This window comes from Macaca fascicularis, chromosome 16 (assembly GCF_037993035.2).
Source record: "Macaca fascicularis isolate 582-1 chromosome 16, T2T-MFA8v1.1".
Taxonomy (NCBI): Eukaryota; Metazoa; Chordata; class Mammalia; order Primates; family Cercopithecidae; genus Macaca; species Macaca fascicularis.
In genome coordinates, this window is record NC_088390.1 from 19,336,760 (window position 1) to 19,351,413 (window position 14,654).

The following is a 14,654-nucleotide window of genomic DNA, read 5'->3' on the forward strand; positions in this document are numbered from 1 at the left end:
GGCTGAGGCAGGAGAATTGCTTGAACCCGGGAGGCGGAGGTTGCAGTGAGCCAAAATCGCACCATTGCATTCCAGCCTGGGCGACAAGAGCAAAACTCCATCTCAAAAAAAAAAAGGAAGCTGTGACTGTGGACCATAGGGTCTTGGGGCTGCAGGGACCACCTGACCCTCGGTGACAAGATACAGGACCAGGGTGTTATGTGCCTGGCCTGTCTCCCGTTCACCAAGTCCCTCCATTTTGCTGTGTGGCAAATGCATAGAATACTTTTCCCCTGAAGTAGAATAGCAGTGTAATCGCCTTCATGTATGACTTTAGAGTTGGGTTTTTTCTTTAACCTGTCATTCCAGCGTATTCTCTGGTATTGTCCTTGGGGCACGTGGTCCTTTCTAGAAGACTGTCTCGCTCAGTGTTAGGTGGCCCTGACACTTTCAAATGGTTTCTGAATTTTGCCCAAGTTTTAGTTCCTTTTGCTGTGTTCACTCCACCTTTTATGCTAAGAATGAGCTGAAAAATGGAAAGTGGTCAGGCTTCCCCTTAGATAGCAGACGTTTAGTAGACTTAGTGTCATGTTGGTGTAGGTTGAAGAAAAACACTTAAAGTTATTAAGTTTCTCCCTTTTTTTTTTTTTTTTTTTTGAGACGGAGTCTCGCTCTGCTGCCCAGGCTGGAGTGCAATGGCCGGATCTCAGCTCACTGCAAGCTCCGCCTCCCGGGTTCACGCCATTCTCCTGCCTCAGCCTCCCGAGTAGTTGGGACTACAGGCGCCCGCCACCTCGCCCGGCTAATTTTTTGTATTTTTAGTAGAGACGGGGTTTCACCGTGTTAGCCAGGATGGTCTCGATCTCCTGACCTCGTGATCCGCCCGTCTCGGCCTCCCAAAGTGCTGGGATTACAGGCTTGAGCCACCGCGCCCGGCCAGTTTCTCCCATTTTTAAGCTGGGTCCGGTGGCTCACATCTGTAATCCCAGCACTTTGGGAGGCCAAGGCAGGAGGATCGCTTGAGCCCAGAAGTTTGAGGTTACAGCGAGCTATGATGGCACCATTGTACTCCAGTCTGGGCATGAGAGTGAGACCTTGTCTCTAAAAAATAATTTTTAATTTTAATTTTTAGAAAATACTCTTGCGGGTTCAGTTTGAAGACAGTATGAGCAGCAACTGTTTTAATATTAACTGAAGACGATTTTGTTTGTTTCAGGATAGCCCAAATTTGTGTGCTGATTTTCATTCCTGCCCTTCTTGTAAGTTTCAAGGCTGCTGTGTCTCATGACATGAAGCAGGTCACAGGTGTCGCCCTGCACATGCCCCTTCCCCCCACCCTCGTTTGTTTCTCCATCTTGGTGCAGTTCATGCCAAAAGCCCAACATGTATTTCTTGGCCCTATTCTCCCTCCCTTGCTGACTCTCAGGACATGTCCCACTCTGATGTCCAGTAGCTTAAATTAAAGTCAAAGATTGGGCCGGGTGCGGGGGCTCACGCCTGTAATCCCAGCACTTTGGGAGGCCGGGGCAGGTGGATCACGAGGTCAGGAGATGGAGACCATCCTGGCTAACATGGTGAAACCCTGTCTGTACTAAAAATACAAAAAAATTAGCCGGGTGGTGGCAGGTGCCTGTAGTCCCAGCTACTCGGGAGGCTGAGGCAGGAGAATGGCGTGAACCCAGGAGGCAGGGCTTGCAGTGAGCCGGGATTGCGCCACTGCACTCCAGCCTGGGTGACTGAGCAAGACTCCGTCTCAAAAAAAAAAAAAAAAAAAAAAAAGACAAAGACAAAGATTGATGAGGGGAAGACATTTCCTTCCTGATTCCTTGTTCTACGGTTACTTCTGATTGCAAATCAACCAGAATGTTTCTGGGATCATCTAGGATTTGGGGGGTGCTGCATTCGAGCACCCTCGGAGCCCTTCAAAATGTCAAGACAGTGGCGTCTGCTTCAGCTAGTTAGAATTTGCCTGTGTCAGTTCTTCAGGGAGTACATCTTTTATCCACTCTGGAAAATTCCAAATAGTTAGTGCCCTAGCATTGTCTCATGTGAGTGAGGTTCTCTGAGATCACACATCAAGGGGAAGTGTCTTATTTAAGATTAAAAACCGGAACTAAACTAAACCATTGGAATTTATATTAATGAGAAGTGTATGTTGTTCTGTTTAAACTTACAGGCAGCATTCTTGTTCCAGCTGCAGACAAGATATTTACAAAGTCAGGTATAGATTCTTTTTATAATTTTTACTCCATAATCCTGGAAATGTCTAGTGAATATTCGTAGGGAATGTTCTATAAAAGTAATTCACATTTTTCCTCCTTTAATTCTACCCTAGAGTTCTTTGCCTGAGAGATTGAGGCCTTGTAGGTGAATATTGTCTAGCCTGAGAGAGACGGCTGTATCAATCCGTCCCATTCCCCTTTAAATCACCACCACCCCCTTCTCTCTGCAGCCCCTGCCCGACCCCTCCCCTCTCTTGGGGCTGGTGCCAACTTTGCATCTGGCCTGGGGCCTGGCTCTTGTGCTTCTGCTTTAGAGAGGAGGGCCCGGGGTTCCTACAGCCACGAGGGAGCAGCGAAGGAGGAGTCTGCGGGCAAGGTTTGGGTGGACGGTGGAGAGAAGCAGGGCTCTGCCTCCCTGGGTCCCTTCTTGTCCATCTGAGGCCGCAGCCCTCTTGCCTTGCCCAGCTTGGGTAACAGTCTGCTCTCTGTTTCAATGCAGGTACGAAAAGAGGTTTTACTGAAAGAAAATGTTTGAATAGACAGCATAAACAAAACAAATGAGTGACTGGCACCTGCAACAACAGGGTAAGCCTGTTCCGCACACCTGCTATGAAGCAGGCTGCTGGGTGTCCTGTACACAAGAACTTAAGCAACTTGGCCCAGATAATCTTCCAAGCTGCCTCTCCTCCACTTCACACCAGGGCTCATTTGCCCTTCAGGAGCTTTTCTCTCTCTGCTGCTGTTCTGGAAACTATGACCTACCAGGTCATTCAGAAGCATCTTCAAGCTTCTGGTTGGGATGGCTAGACGCTGCACCAACGGAGACTAATCTGGTCATCTCAGTTCCTGACCATTCCAGTCCTGCGTAACTTTGCCATCATTTAAATTGTTCCCTGTTTAACTGTGAGTGTTCACTTGACAGGCTAGCTAATTAGCTTTCGAAAATGTGAATGTTTTCCTATTTGTTTTGGGGTTTTAGGGCATCATCATGCCTCAAGTTATTACCGGGATTGCAGCGAATGTCATCAACGTGGGCATGAATGCCCTCTTGCTGTATGCCCTGGACCCCAGAGTGGTGTAAGTCATGACCCCTTCATTCAACAGATACTGAGTGTCTGCTGTGTGCTGTCTCCTGGCCCTGGAGCTGGGGACAGCGAGAGTGAAATCATCTGGTAGAGGGAATATGGACAGGTGGACAGGCAATAGAGTTGGGTGTTCAGGTGGTCTGTGTGCCAGGTGAGAACTGGGTGCCACAGGATCCCACAGGAGGAGCAGCCGGCTCAGGCTGTTGGAAGGAAGGTCAGTGGGTTAGTGGGTGGAGAGATAGGGATGGTGCCTGGGAAGAAGCAATGTGTAAGCTGATTGTGTGTCGAGGTGGAGTTCACCTAGAGAGGGGAGTTGCTGTGGTCTGTGAAGGCTGAAAGGGGCCACCCTAGCAAAGACAGAGTGGGGCAGACACCTTAGGGATTCTCTCAGCATCTTGGAATTGTAAGAAACTGAGCCCAATTGCATCCTTATGAAGCTTGAGGAGATGAGGATCCCAGAAAGAAAGCACTATTGATTCGCCTGTCCCTCACTGGGGGACACTTCTGTGCATGGAGCCAGAGCGAGGCTCCTCAGTGTGGCTAGAAAGTCTTTAAAGGCTGGCTGAGGACGGAACGTAAGAACACATCAGTGAAACACACCTTCTGCTAGAAAGCTGGATGAGGCGCTGGCCCGGGAAGCTGGAGTCCCACAGGGAGGTGTGAGCACCAGTTGGATGACTCATGTCCGGAAACAGGAGGTCTGGGCCGCCCAGGTTCTCCTGGGGGGTGGGCCTCAGAAACTGTCTTAGAGGTTTCCCCAACAGATGTACACAGGGAAGCTTGGGGATATAGGAGAAAAGGAGAAGAAAATTTAGGAATAGATTAACAAAGGATAAAATGGAGGATTGTGTAGGGGAGTGGAATGGAAAAATAGACAGGAGGACAGAGTACCTGGCTCTCTATGCCAGAGTGGGGCATGGTTCTATTTGTTGTGATAAAATGTAACCTATGGAAGACGCTCCAAGGTTATTTTCCAATACAAAGCAAATGTATTATAATCCCAGGAAACAAAACTGCTATGTCCTAGACCAGTGTTTTGAACACAGTAATGTTTGATGTATCCCTTTTAACTAATTATGTTCAGGGACTTATCTGATGGGTTAAGACTCTCACAACATGGAATGGTGATACATCTTTATGTCCTTTTGTTTTTCCATCGAGGAACAACATTTGGTTCTTCCACAAAATTTAATCTTGGTGAAAAGAAAAAAGTCTATTATAAGTGGATTTGGGAAAATATTAAAAGTCCAGGAGTTCCAGCCTCATCTAATAACTGTGATTCTTACCTCAGAGCAAAAGCTTGTGGAAGGTGGCCTGTTTATTTTCATCTGGAAGGAATATACCTGCGGATAATGATGACTTTTCTTCGCAGAGGATCTGCCTGGGCCAACACCACTTCCAGTTCTCCCTGTCTGCTCTGCTTTTCCTGTATATGTGGTGGAAAAAAGTCTACGTCGACACCTGGGGAGGTAAGGGTGTGTCCGGAATTTATTCCTTCCGGTGGGTTCTCCGTCTCCCTGACTTCAAGAATGAAGCCACGGACCTTCGCGGTGAGTGTTACAGTTCTTAAAGATGGTGTGTCCAGAGTTTGTTCCTTCAGATGTTCAGATGTGTCCGGAGTTTCTTCCTTCTGATGGGTTCGTGGTCTCGCTGACTTCAAGAAAGAAGCCTGTGGCGAGTGTTACAGCTCTTAAAGGTGGCGTGGACCCAAAGAGTGAGCAACGGCAAGATTTATTGTGAAGAGCGAAAGAAGGAACCTTCCACACCATGGAAGGGGACCTGAGAGGGTTGCCCCTGCTGGCTGGGGTGGCCAGCTTTTATTCCCTTATTTGGCCCCGCCCACATCCTGCTGCTTCGTCCATTTTACAGAGTGCTGATTGGTCCATTTTACAGAGTGCTGATTGGTACATTTACATACTTCAAGCTAGAAACAGAGTGCTGATTGGTGCATTTACAATCCTTTAGCTAGACACAGAGCACTGATTGGTACGTTTTTATAGAGTGCTGATTGGTGTGTTTATGATCCTTTAGCTAGACAGAAAAGTTCTCAAAGTTCCCACTTGACCCAGGAAGTCCAGCGGGCTTTACCTCTCAAGGGGACATTGATTTTTTACATTATGTGATTTGTTATTCAGAAAGATGTAATTCTGGTTTTTGGATGTTTTTCTCCCAGATTATTATTATTATCTTTTGGGAAATCTAAAAATTATAGAAAAAGTTTAAGTTATTGAAAACATAAAAATTACAGGGTCAATGTGAGATTTTTAAAAACGTCCATGAAAGCAGTTTTTGTTCATAGAAGACTATTTGTAGGTACTGGGTGTTAGGAATTAATGTTTAATGAATTAAAATGACAAATACAAAATCCAGGCGGGGCGCAGTAGCTCATGTCTGTAAAACCAGCACTTTGGGAGGCCGAGGTGGGCAGATCACCTGAGGTCAGTAGTTCGAGACCAGCCTGGCCAACATGGAGAAACCCCATCTCTACTAAAAATACAAAAATTAGCCTGTAATTCCAGCACTTTGGGAGGCCAAGATGGGTGGATCACGAGATCAGGAGATTGAGACCATCTTGGCTAATGTGGTGAAACCCCGTCTCTACTAAAAATACAAAAAATTAGCCAGTCATAGTGGCGGGCGCCTACTTGGGAGGCTGAGGCAGGTGAATGGCGTGAACTGGGAGGCAGAGCCTGCAGTGAGCCGAGATTGTGCCACTGCACTCCAGCCTGGGTGACAGAGCAAGACTCTGTCTCAACAAAAAAATAATAAAATAAAATACAAAAATTAGCTGGACATGGTGGTACATGCCTGTAGTCCCAGCTACTCGGGAGGCTGAGGCAGGAGAATCGCTTGAACCTGGGAGGTGGAGACTGAGCTGAGATCACACCATCACACTCCAGCCTGGGCAACAGAGTGAGACTCCGTCTCAGAAAAAAGAAAAAAAAAGATAAATACAAAATATCCTACTTGTTCCTTGCAAATCATTCTGTTCTATTAGTGTCTTATCAATTCAAATAAGCAGACTGAACTCTTAAATAATCAGTACCACTGGCTGGGTGCAGTGGCTCATGCCTGTAATCCTAGCACTTTGGGAGGCTGAGGTGGGCGGATCACCTGAGGTCAGGAGTTCGAGACCAGCCTGACCAACATGGAGAAACCCGTCTCTGCTAAAAATACGAAATTAGCCGGGCGTGGTGGCAGCGCATGCCCGTAATCCTAGCTACTCGGGAGGCTGAGGTAGAAGAATCGCTTGAACCTGGGAGGTGGAGGTTGCAGTGAGCCAAGATCATGCCATTGCACTCCCTCCTGGGCAACAACAGAGAAACTCTGTCTCAAAAAAATACATGAATAAATAAAAAATCAGTACCACTTACAACTTAGCTAAATTCCTTTAAATATTTTATTTAAAATAAATATTTAAAGGAATTTAATAGATTAGGTTTGTTGTTGTTTTTCTATTTGTTCCAGCTTTATTTATATACAATTAAAACTTGTATATATTTAAAGTGTACAACATGATGGGTTTTTGTTTTTTTCTTGAGTCATTTAGCTTCTGACAACATGTTGTTTTGATATGTGTGTACATTCTGAAATGATTACCACTATTAAGCTAATTAACATATCCATCACCTTGCATAGTTCCCCCCCCTTTTTTTTTTGAGATGGAGTCTTGCACTCTTGCCCAGGCTGGAGTTAAATGGCGCGATCTCGGCTCACTGCAACTTCCGCCATGTGGGTTCAAGGAATTCTCCTGCCTCAGCCTCCCAAGTAGCTGGGATTACAGGTGCCCACCATCACGCCCGGCTAATTTTTTGTAGTTTTAGTAGAGACGGGGTTTCATTATGTTGGCCAGGCAGGTCTTGAACTCCTGACCTCATGATCCGCCCGCCTCGGCCTCCCAAAGTGCTGGGATTACAGGTGTGAGCTACTGCACCCGGCCTAGTTCCCCTTTCGCACATGGTAAGAATACTTAAGATCTACTCCCTGAGCAAATTTCAAGTATCCAATACATTATCATTAATTGTGCTCACCGTGTTGTACATTAGTTCCCCAGAACTTATTCATCTTATAGCTGAAAGTTCGTACCCTTTGATTGACATGTCCGCATTTCTCCCACCCCCTAAGATAAGTGAGATCATACAGTATTTGTGTTTCTGAGCCTGCCTTATTTCACTTAGCATGATGGCTTCCAGGTTCTTCCATGTTGTTGCAAATGACAGGATTTCATTACTTTTTATGGCTGGATAATATTCCATTTTCTGCGTGCATGCGTGCGTGCACCACATTCTCTTTATTCCACTGGCCATGGACACTCAGGTCATTTCCTTATCTTGGCTAATGTGAATAATGCTGCAATGAACACGGGAGTGCAGCTCTCTCTTTGAGAAAGTAATTTCCTTTTGATATATGCCCAGAAGGACTACTGGATCATATGATTGTTATATTTTTACATTTTTGAGGAACCGCCATACTTTTTTCTATACTGGCTATACCAATTTACACCACTACCAAAATTTTACAAAAGTCCTCTTTTCTTCATACGTTTGTCAACACCTTCTTTTTGGTAATGGCTGTGCTAAGAGGTGATAGATGTCTCAGTGTGGTTTGGATTTCTATTTCTCTGATAATTTGTAATGTTGAACACCTTTTCATATACCTGTTGGTCACTCGTATATCTTTTTTTTTTTTTGAGACAGAGTCTTGCTCCATTACCAGGTTGGAGTGCAGGCACAATCTTGGCTTACTACAACCTCGGCCTCCTGGGTTCAAGCGATTCTCCTGCCTCAGCCTCCCGAGTAGCTGGGATTACAGGCACGCACCACCACACCCGGTTGTATTTTTACTAGAGACGGGGTTTCACCATGTTGGCCAGGATGGTCTCGATCTCTTGACCTCGTGATCCGCCCGTCTCGGCCCCCCAAAGTGCTGGGATTACAGGCGTGAGCCACCGTGCCCGGCCTTTTTCCTTTAAGAGATGAGGTCTCAACTATGTCGCCTAGGCTGAGTGCAGTGGTGCAATCATAGCTCATTGCTGCCTTGACCTCCTGAGCTCAAGGGATCCTCCTGCTTCAGCTTCCCGAGTAGCTGGGACTACAGGCGTGCACCATGGCACCTGGCCCTGTATGTCTTCTTTTGATAAATGACTATTTAAAGCCTTTGTACATGGGTGTTTTTTTTGTTTTTTTTTTTTTTTTTGCTATTGAGTTGTATGAGTTCCTTATTTATTTTGGATATCAGCACATTATTGGATAAATGGTTTGCACATATCTTCTTCCATTCTATACTTTACCTTTTAATTTTATTGACTATTTCCTTTGCTCTGCAGAAACGCTTTAGTTTTATGTAGTCCCACTTGTTATTTCTGTCTTTGTTGCCTATGCATTTGGTGTCATAGAAAAAAAGCATTGCCAAGACCGATGTCATGGAGCTTTTCCCCTGTTTTCTCTGGGAGTTTTATGGTTTCTGGTCATGTTTAAGTCTTTAATCCATTTTGAGTTGATTTTTGTGTATGATGTAAGAGTCCAATTTCTTTTCTTAATTTTTTTTCCAGCATGTGAATTTCTAGTTTTCTAACACCATCTGTTGAAGAGACTACTCCTCCCCAATTGTGTATTCTTGGAGCATTTGGTGATGATTCGTTGACTACGTATGTCTGGGTTTATTTCTGGGCTCTCTATTCTGTTCCCTTGGTCTGTGTGCCTTCCATTGCTAGTACCATACTGTTTTTTGTTTTAAGAGATGGAGTCTCACTCTGTCACACAGGCTGGAGTATAGTGGTGCCATCATAGCTCATTGCAGCCTTGAACTCCTCAGCTCAAGCGATCCTCCTTCCTCAGCCTTCTAAGTAGCTGGGACTACAGGTGTGTACCACCATGCCTGGGTAATTTTTAAAAAATTTTTTGTAGAGATAGGATCTTGCTGTGTTGCCCAGGCTGGTCTCAAACTCCTGAGCTCAAGTGATCCTTCTGCCTCAGCCTCCCAAAATGTTGGGATTATAGGCATGAGCCACCACACCCAGCCACCATGCTGTTTTCATTATGATTATGATATAATTTGAAATCAGAATGTGTGATGCTTCCAGCTTTTTCAATATTGCTTTGGCTAGTCGAGATCTTTTGTGGTTCTATGCTAATTTTTAGAATTGTTTTTCTATTCTGTAAAAAAAGTCTCTTGGAATTTTGATAAACATTGCATTGAATCTGTAGATCACTTTGGTAGTGTGAACATTTTGACAGTGTTGATTCTTTTGATTCATAAACGTGGGATATCTTTTCATTCATTTGTGTCTTCAATTTTTTTCATCAATGCTTTGTAGTTTTAAATATAAAGATCTCTCACCTGCTTGGTTACATTTTTTTCTAAGTATTTTATTCTTTTTGATTTAATTGTAAATGGATTTTTTTTTTTTCTTTTGGGACAGGGTCTCAATGTGTCACCCAGGCTGGAGTGCAGTGGTGCTGGAGTGGAGTTGGCTCACTGCAACTTCTGCCTCCCAGGCTCAAGGGATCCTCTCACCTCAGCTTCCTGAGTAGCTGGGACTACAGGTGTGCACCACCATGCCCAGCTAATTTTTCTAATTTTTTTGTAGAGACGGGGTTTCGCCATGTTGCCCAGGCTAGGGAATTGTTTTCTTAATTTTTTTTTTTTTCGGATTGTTCATTGTTACTATAAAGAAACGTAAACTATTTTTGTATATTGATTTTATATCTTGAAATGTCACTGAATTTTTAAATTAGTTCTAATAATTTTTGGTGGAGTCTATAGGGTTTTCTCTATATACCATCATGACATCTGCAAACAGAACATTTTACTTCTTTCTCTCTGATTTAGATGCCTTGTATTTCTTTTTCTTGCCTAACTGCTGTGGCTAGGACTTCTAGTACTATGGTGAAAAGAAATAGTGAGAGTGAGCATTCCTTGTCTTTTTCCTGATCTTAGAGGAAAAGCTTTTACCTTTTTACCACTGAGTATGATGCTAGCTGTAGGCTTGTGATATATGGCCTTTATTGTGTTGCAGTACTTTCCTTCTACACATAACTTGTTGAGAGAGTTTTGTTTGTTTTTGAGACAGGGTCTTGCTCTTCACCCAGGCTGGAGTGCAGACCTCCTAGGCCGTAGCAATCCTCCGACCCCGGCCTCCCAAGTAGCTCAGACTACAGGCATATGCCACCAAACCTGGCTAATTTTTTTTTTTTTTTTTAATTTTCTGAAGAGACAGGGTCTCACTTTTTTTCTCAAGCTGGTCTCAAACTCCTGGAGTCAAGCAGTACTCCTTCCTCTGCCTCCCAAAGCGCTGAGCTTACAGGTGTGAGCCACTGCTCCCAGCCTGCTCTCTTGAATGTTTCTCTTGAATATTGCTGGGTATAGAAATCTAAGTGAAGCCCAGTGTGGTGGCTCACATCTGCAATCCCAGCACTTTTATTTATATTTAAAACAGTTTATAATTTGAATAATTATATTTTTTATGTCTAAGATTTTACTCAGTTCTTTTTTCTCTCTCTTATTTTGAGACAGGGCCTCACTCTGTTGCCCAGGCTGGAGTACAGTGGTGTGATCTTGGCTCACTGCAACCTCCACCTCCCAGGCTCAAGCGATCCTCCCACCTCAGCCTCCCAAGTAGCTGGGACTACAAGTGTGTGCCACCCACACCCAGCTAATTTTTGTATTTTTTTGTAGAGACGGGGTCTTGCCATGTTGCCTAGGCTGATCTTTAACTCCTGACCTCAGGCAATCCACCAGCCTCAGCCTTCCAAAGTGTTGGGATTACAGGCCTGAGACACCATGCCCAGCCCCTTTGTTCTTTTTTATATCTGTTGATTCTTATTTCAAAACCTCCTGCCTTTGAACATTTTAAGAATGCTTATTTAAAATTTTTTTTCAGATTATCCTATTATTCCTACTTCACTGGGTATGAAATCTTTTGTGTGCTGGTTTTGTGAAGTTTCTTTCCTGGTATCAGATTCAATATCTGTTTATGTCTTGAGTCATGGAACATATCTATACCTGTATTTTGTTGATTCTAAGACTCATAATTTTTCCATTTTAATGTCTTTAAAATTGGAATTCATCTTTCAATTGATGTCTTAAGATCTTATGTCACAGTTTAATTGTCAAACTGTTTTCGGCACATAATGACCTCATTGACATGATGAAATACAGTATTCGAGTTTACTCAGCAGTGTCAGATGGATGCCTGCCACCTGAGACCGTAGTTTTGACTGACTTCCTTATGGCTTTGTCTGTGCCCTTCTCTTTCGAGGGGGTTGTGTTCCTGTGCGTCGCATGTGTGCCCCGTCCATTTTTTTAGGGTTGCATCTGCTCAGGTCTTGTGAAATATCCTTGCTCTAGAACCAGTGTCTTAGTTCAGGGTTTCCTCACTGTGACTGTGCTCTGGCTTCAGGCCTCTGTCCTGTGCACAGTGACCCTTTTGCTAGTGGCTTGGGATAGGCAGCGCGCTTGTGCCATGACTGCAGGCCGGCAGGCAGGTTTTCTGGTCCTCGTTTACACAAGGATGGGGGACACCGCTCTCCTGGCTCCTAAGTCCCTGCTCACTGGGACCTATGCTTTGACTCGCTCTCACCTTCTCACCATTCGTAGCCATCACAGTGCATGTAGCTCATTCTCTATTGTTCTTCATGTTGTTCTTCCCTCAAACCTTCACTTCCAAGTCTGCAGTTATGGGGTGAGGGCCGGCTCTTCTTCTTTCCTAGAGCAGACCATATTGCTTCCCGATAAGGTAAGTTGCCGATTGGCTCTTGGTGCCTTCTTTGCTTTTATGTTGCAGAAATTCTCGGTGTTTTTCAATGCCTGACTCCTCCCTTCTCCCCCTCCCCCTCCAGTCCTGAACCTCAGATGCAAAGCACTGAGTTTCTCATACTCACATTCATGGCATGCTGATGTCATCATTCCTTCCATTATCCCTGTCCCATTTTACCATTTTAGGGTATTTCTACCTTCATTTCAAAGTTTCCATTCTCCTCCCTCAAGGCACTCTCTCTGTGTTTATTTTTATATATATATATACACACTTTTTTTTGAGACAGGGTCTTGCTCTGTGGCCCAGGCTGGAGTGCAGTGGCACAATCTTGCTTCACTGAACTCTCCATATCCCAGGCTCAGGTGATTCTCCCACCTCAGTCTCCTGAGTAGCTAGGACTAGAGGTGTGCACCACCACAGCAGGATCATTTTTCTATTTTTAGTAGAGACAGGGTTTCACTATATTGCCCCGGCTGGTCTTGAACTCCTGGCCTCGATTGATCCTCCTGCCTAAGCCTCCCAAAGTGCTGGGATTACAGGCATGAGCCACCGTGCCCAGCCAGTGACATATATCTTTTAATATGCATCTTAAAAAAAATTTTTTTTGTCTGTATATATATGTTTATATTTACCTAATATAGTGTTATAGTTTAGACTTCTTTTCCCTCCCCTCCCCTCCTTTTCCCTCCTCTTTTCTTCAGATTCTTGCTCTGTTGCCCAGGATGGAGTGCGGTGGCGTGATCTCAGTTCAGTGCCACCTCCGCCTCCCAGGTTCAAGTGATTCTCCTGCCTCAGCCTCCAGAGTAGCTGGGATTACAGGCACCCACTACCATGTCTGGCTAATTTTTGTATTTTTAGTATAGATGGGGTTTCCCCATGGTGGCCAGGCTGGTCTTGAACTCCTGGCCTCAAGTGATCTGTCCGCCTCAGCCTCCCAAAGTACTGGGATTACAGGCGTGAGCCACCACACTTGGCTAGACTTCTTTCTTTTTTGTAAACCTTTTCACTTAGCACAGATGTTGGCAAACCCATGAACTTGCGGCCAGTTTTTTTAAATAAAGTGTTATTGAAACACAGCCATGTGTAATCACTTACATGTTGCCCATGGCTGTTCTTAGGCTGCTAGAGCAAAGTTGAGTGGTTGCCACAGAGACCATTTGGCCTGCAAAGTAGAAAATATTTACCATCTGGCCCTTTACAGAAAAAGTTCATTAACCCCTGACTTTGCACATTGTTTTCTTTTTATATTTTTTCTAATTGTGGTAAAATATGCATAACACAAAATTTATCATTTTAACCATTCTTATGTGTATGGTCAGTGGCATGAAGTCCATTCACATTGTTGTAAAGCCATCACCATCTCCCACCTCTAGAACTTTTGCAGTTTGCAAAACTGAAATATGTGCTCATTATACAACTCCCCATTCCTCCCTGCCCCTGAACCCCTGGCAGCCACCATTTTACTTTCTGTTCTTATGAGTTTAACTATTCTTGATTCATCATATAATTGAAGGTCATATGGTATTTGTCGTTTTGTTACCCACCCACTCAGCATAATGTTCTCAAGATTCATCCCTGTTTAACACATTTCAGAATTCCCTTCCTTTTTAAGGCTGAATTGTATTCCATTGTATGTATATACCACCTTTGTTTTATCCATTCATGCACTGATAGACACAAGGGTTGCTCCAACCTTTTGGCTTTTGTGAATAGTACTGCTTTGAACATGGGTGTTCAAATATCTCTTCAAGACCTTTCTTTTGATTCTTTGGAGCATATACTCAGAAGCGGAATTACTGGATCATATGGGGATTCTATTTTTAATTTTTTGAGGAATTATCATACTGTTTTTCCACATCAGCTGCACCATTCCCACCAGCGGTGCACAAGGGGTCTAGTGCTCCACATCCTCACCAACAGTTGTTATTTTCTGGGTTTTTTGATAGTGGCCATCCTAATGGGTATGATGTGATGTCTCACTTTGGTTTTGATTTGCATTTCCTTCAGATTACTGATGTTGAGCATTTTTTCATATATTTGTTGACCATTTATATATCATCTTTGGAGAAATGTCTCTTCAAGTCTGTTGCCCTCCCTTTTTTAAACCAGGTTACTTCTTTTTTTGTTGTTGAGTGTAGGAATTTTGTTGCTGATGTTGTTGTTGTTTTTGTTTTGAGATGGAGTCCTGCTCTGTTGCCTAGGCTGGAGTGCAGTAGCGCGATCTCGGTTCACTGCAACCTCCACCTCCCAGGTTCAGGTGATTCTCCTGTCTCAGCCTCCTGAGTAGCTGGGATCACAGGCGCCCACTACCATGCCTGGCTAATTTTTTGTATTTTTAGTAGAGACAGGACTTTACCATGTTGGCCAGGCTGGTCTTGAACTCCTGACCTCAGGTGATTCACCCGCCTTGGCCTCCCAAAGTGCTGGGATTACAGGCGTGAGCCACTGCGCCTGGCCATAGAAATTTTTTTATGTATTCTGGACATTATGATATCCAGATATCCTTATATGATTTGCAAATATTTTCTCCCATTCCATGGGTTGCCCTTTCACTCTGCTGATTGTGTCCTTTGATACACACAAGTTTTTTATTTTGATGTAGTCCAATTT

The 14,654-nt window shown here is 44.2% G+C and overlaps 1 protein-coding gene across 3 annotated transcripts in view; it reads left to right on the top strand.

Annotated features, from left to right (window-relative positions):
* The window catches only part of LOC141406927 (multidrug and toxin extrusion protein 2-like), a 41,698-nt gene that overhangs the window by 569 nt on the left and 26,475 nt on the right, over positions 1 to 14,654 (top strand). For all 3 annotated transcript variants that reach the window (XM_074018805.1, XM_074018806.1, XM_074018808.1), the window contains exons 2-5: positions 2,156 to 2,200; positions 2,701 to 2,786; positions 3,181 to 3,278; positions 4,578 to 4,755. In XM_074018805.1, the coding sequence (XP_073874906.1) occupies positions 2,759 to 2,786; positions 3,181 to 3,278; positions 4,578 to 4,755 (304 nt within the window). In that variant the 5' untranslated portion in view covers positions 2,156 to 2,200; positions 2,701 to 2,758. The remainder of the gene's footprint in view (positions 1 to 2,155; positions 2,201 to 2,700; positions 2,787 to 3,180; positions 3,279 to 4,577; positions 4,756 to 14,654) is intronic.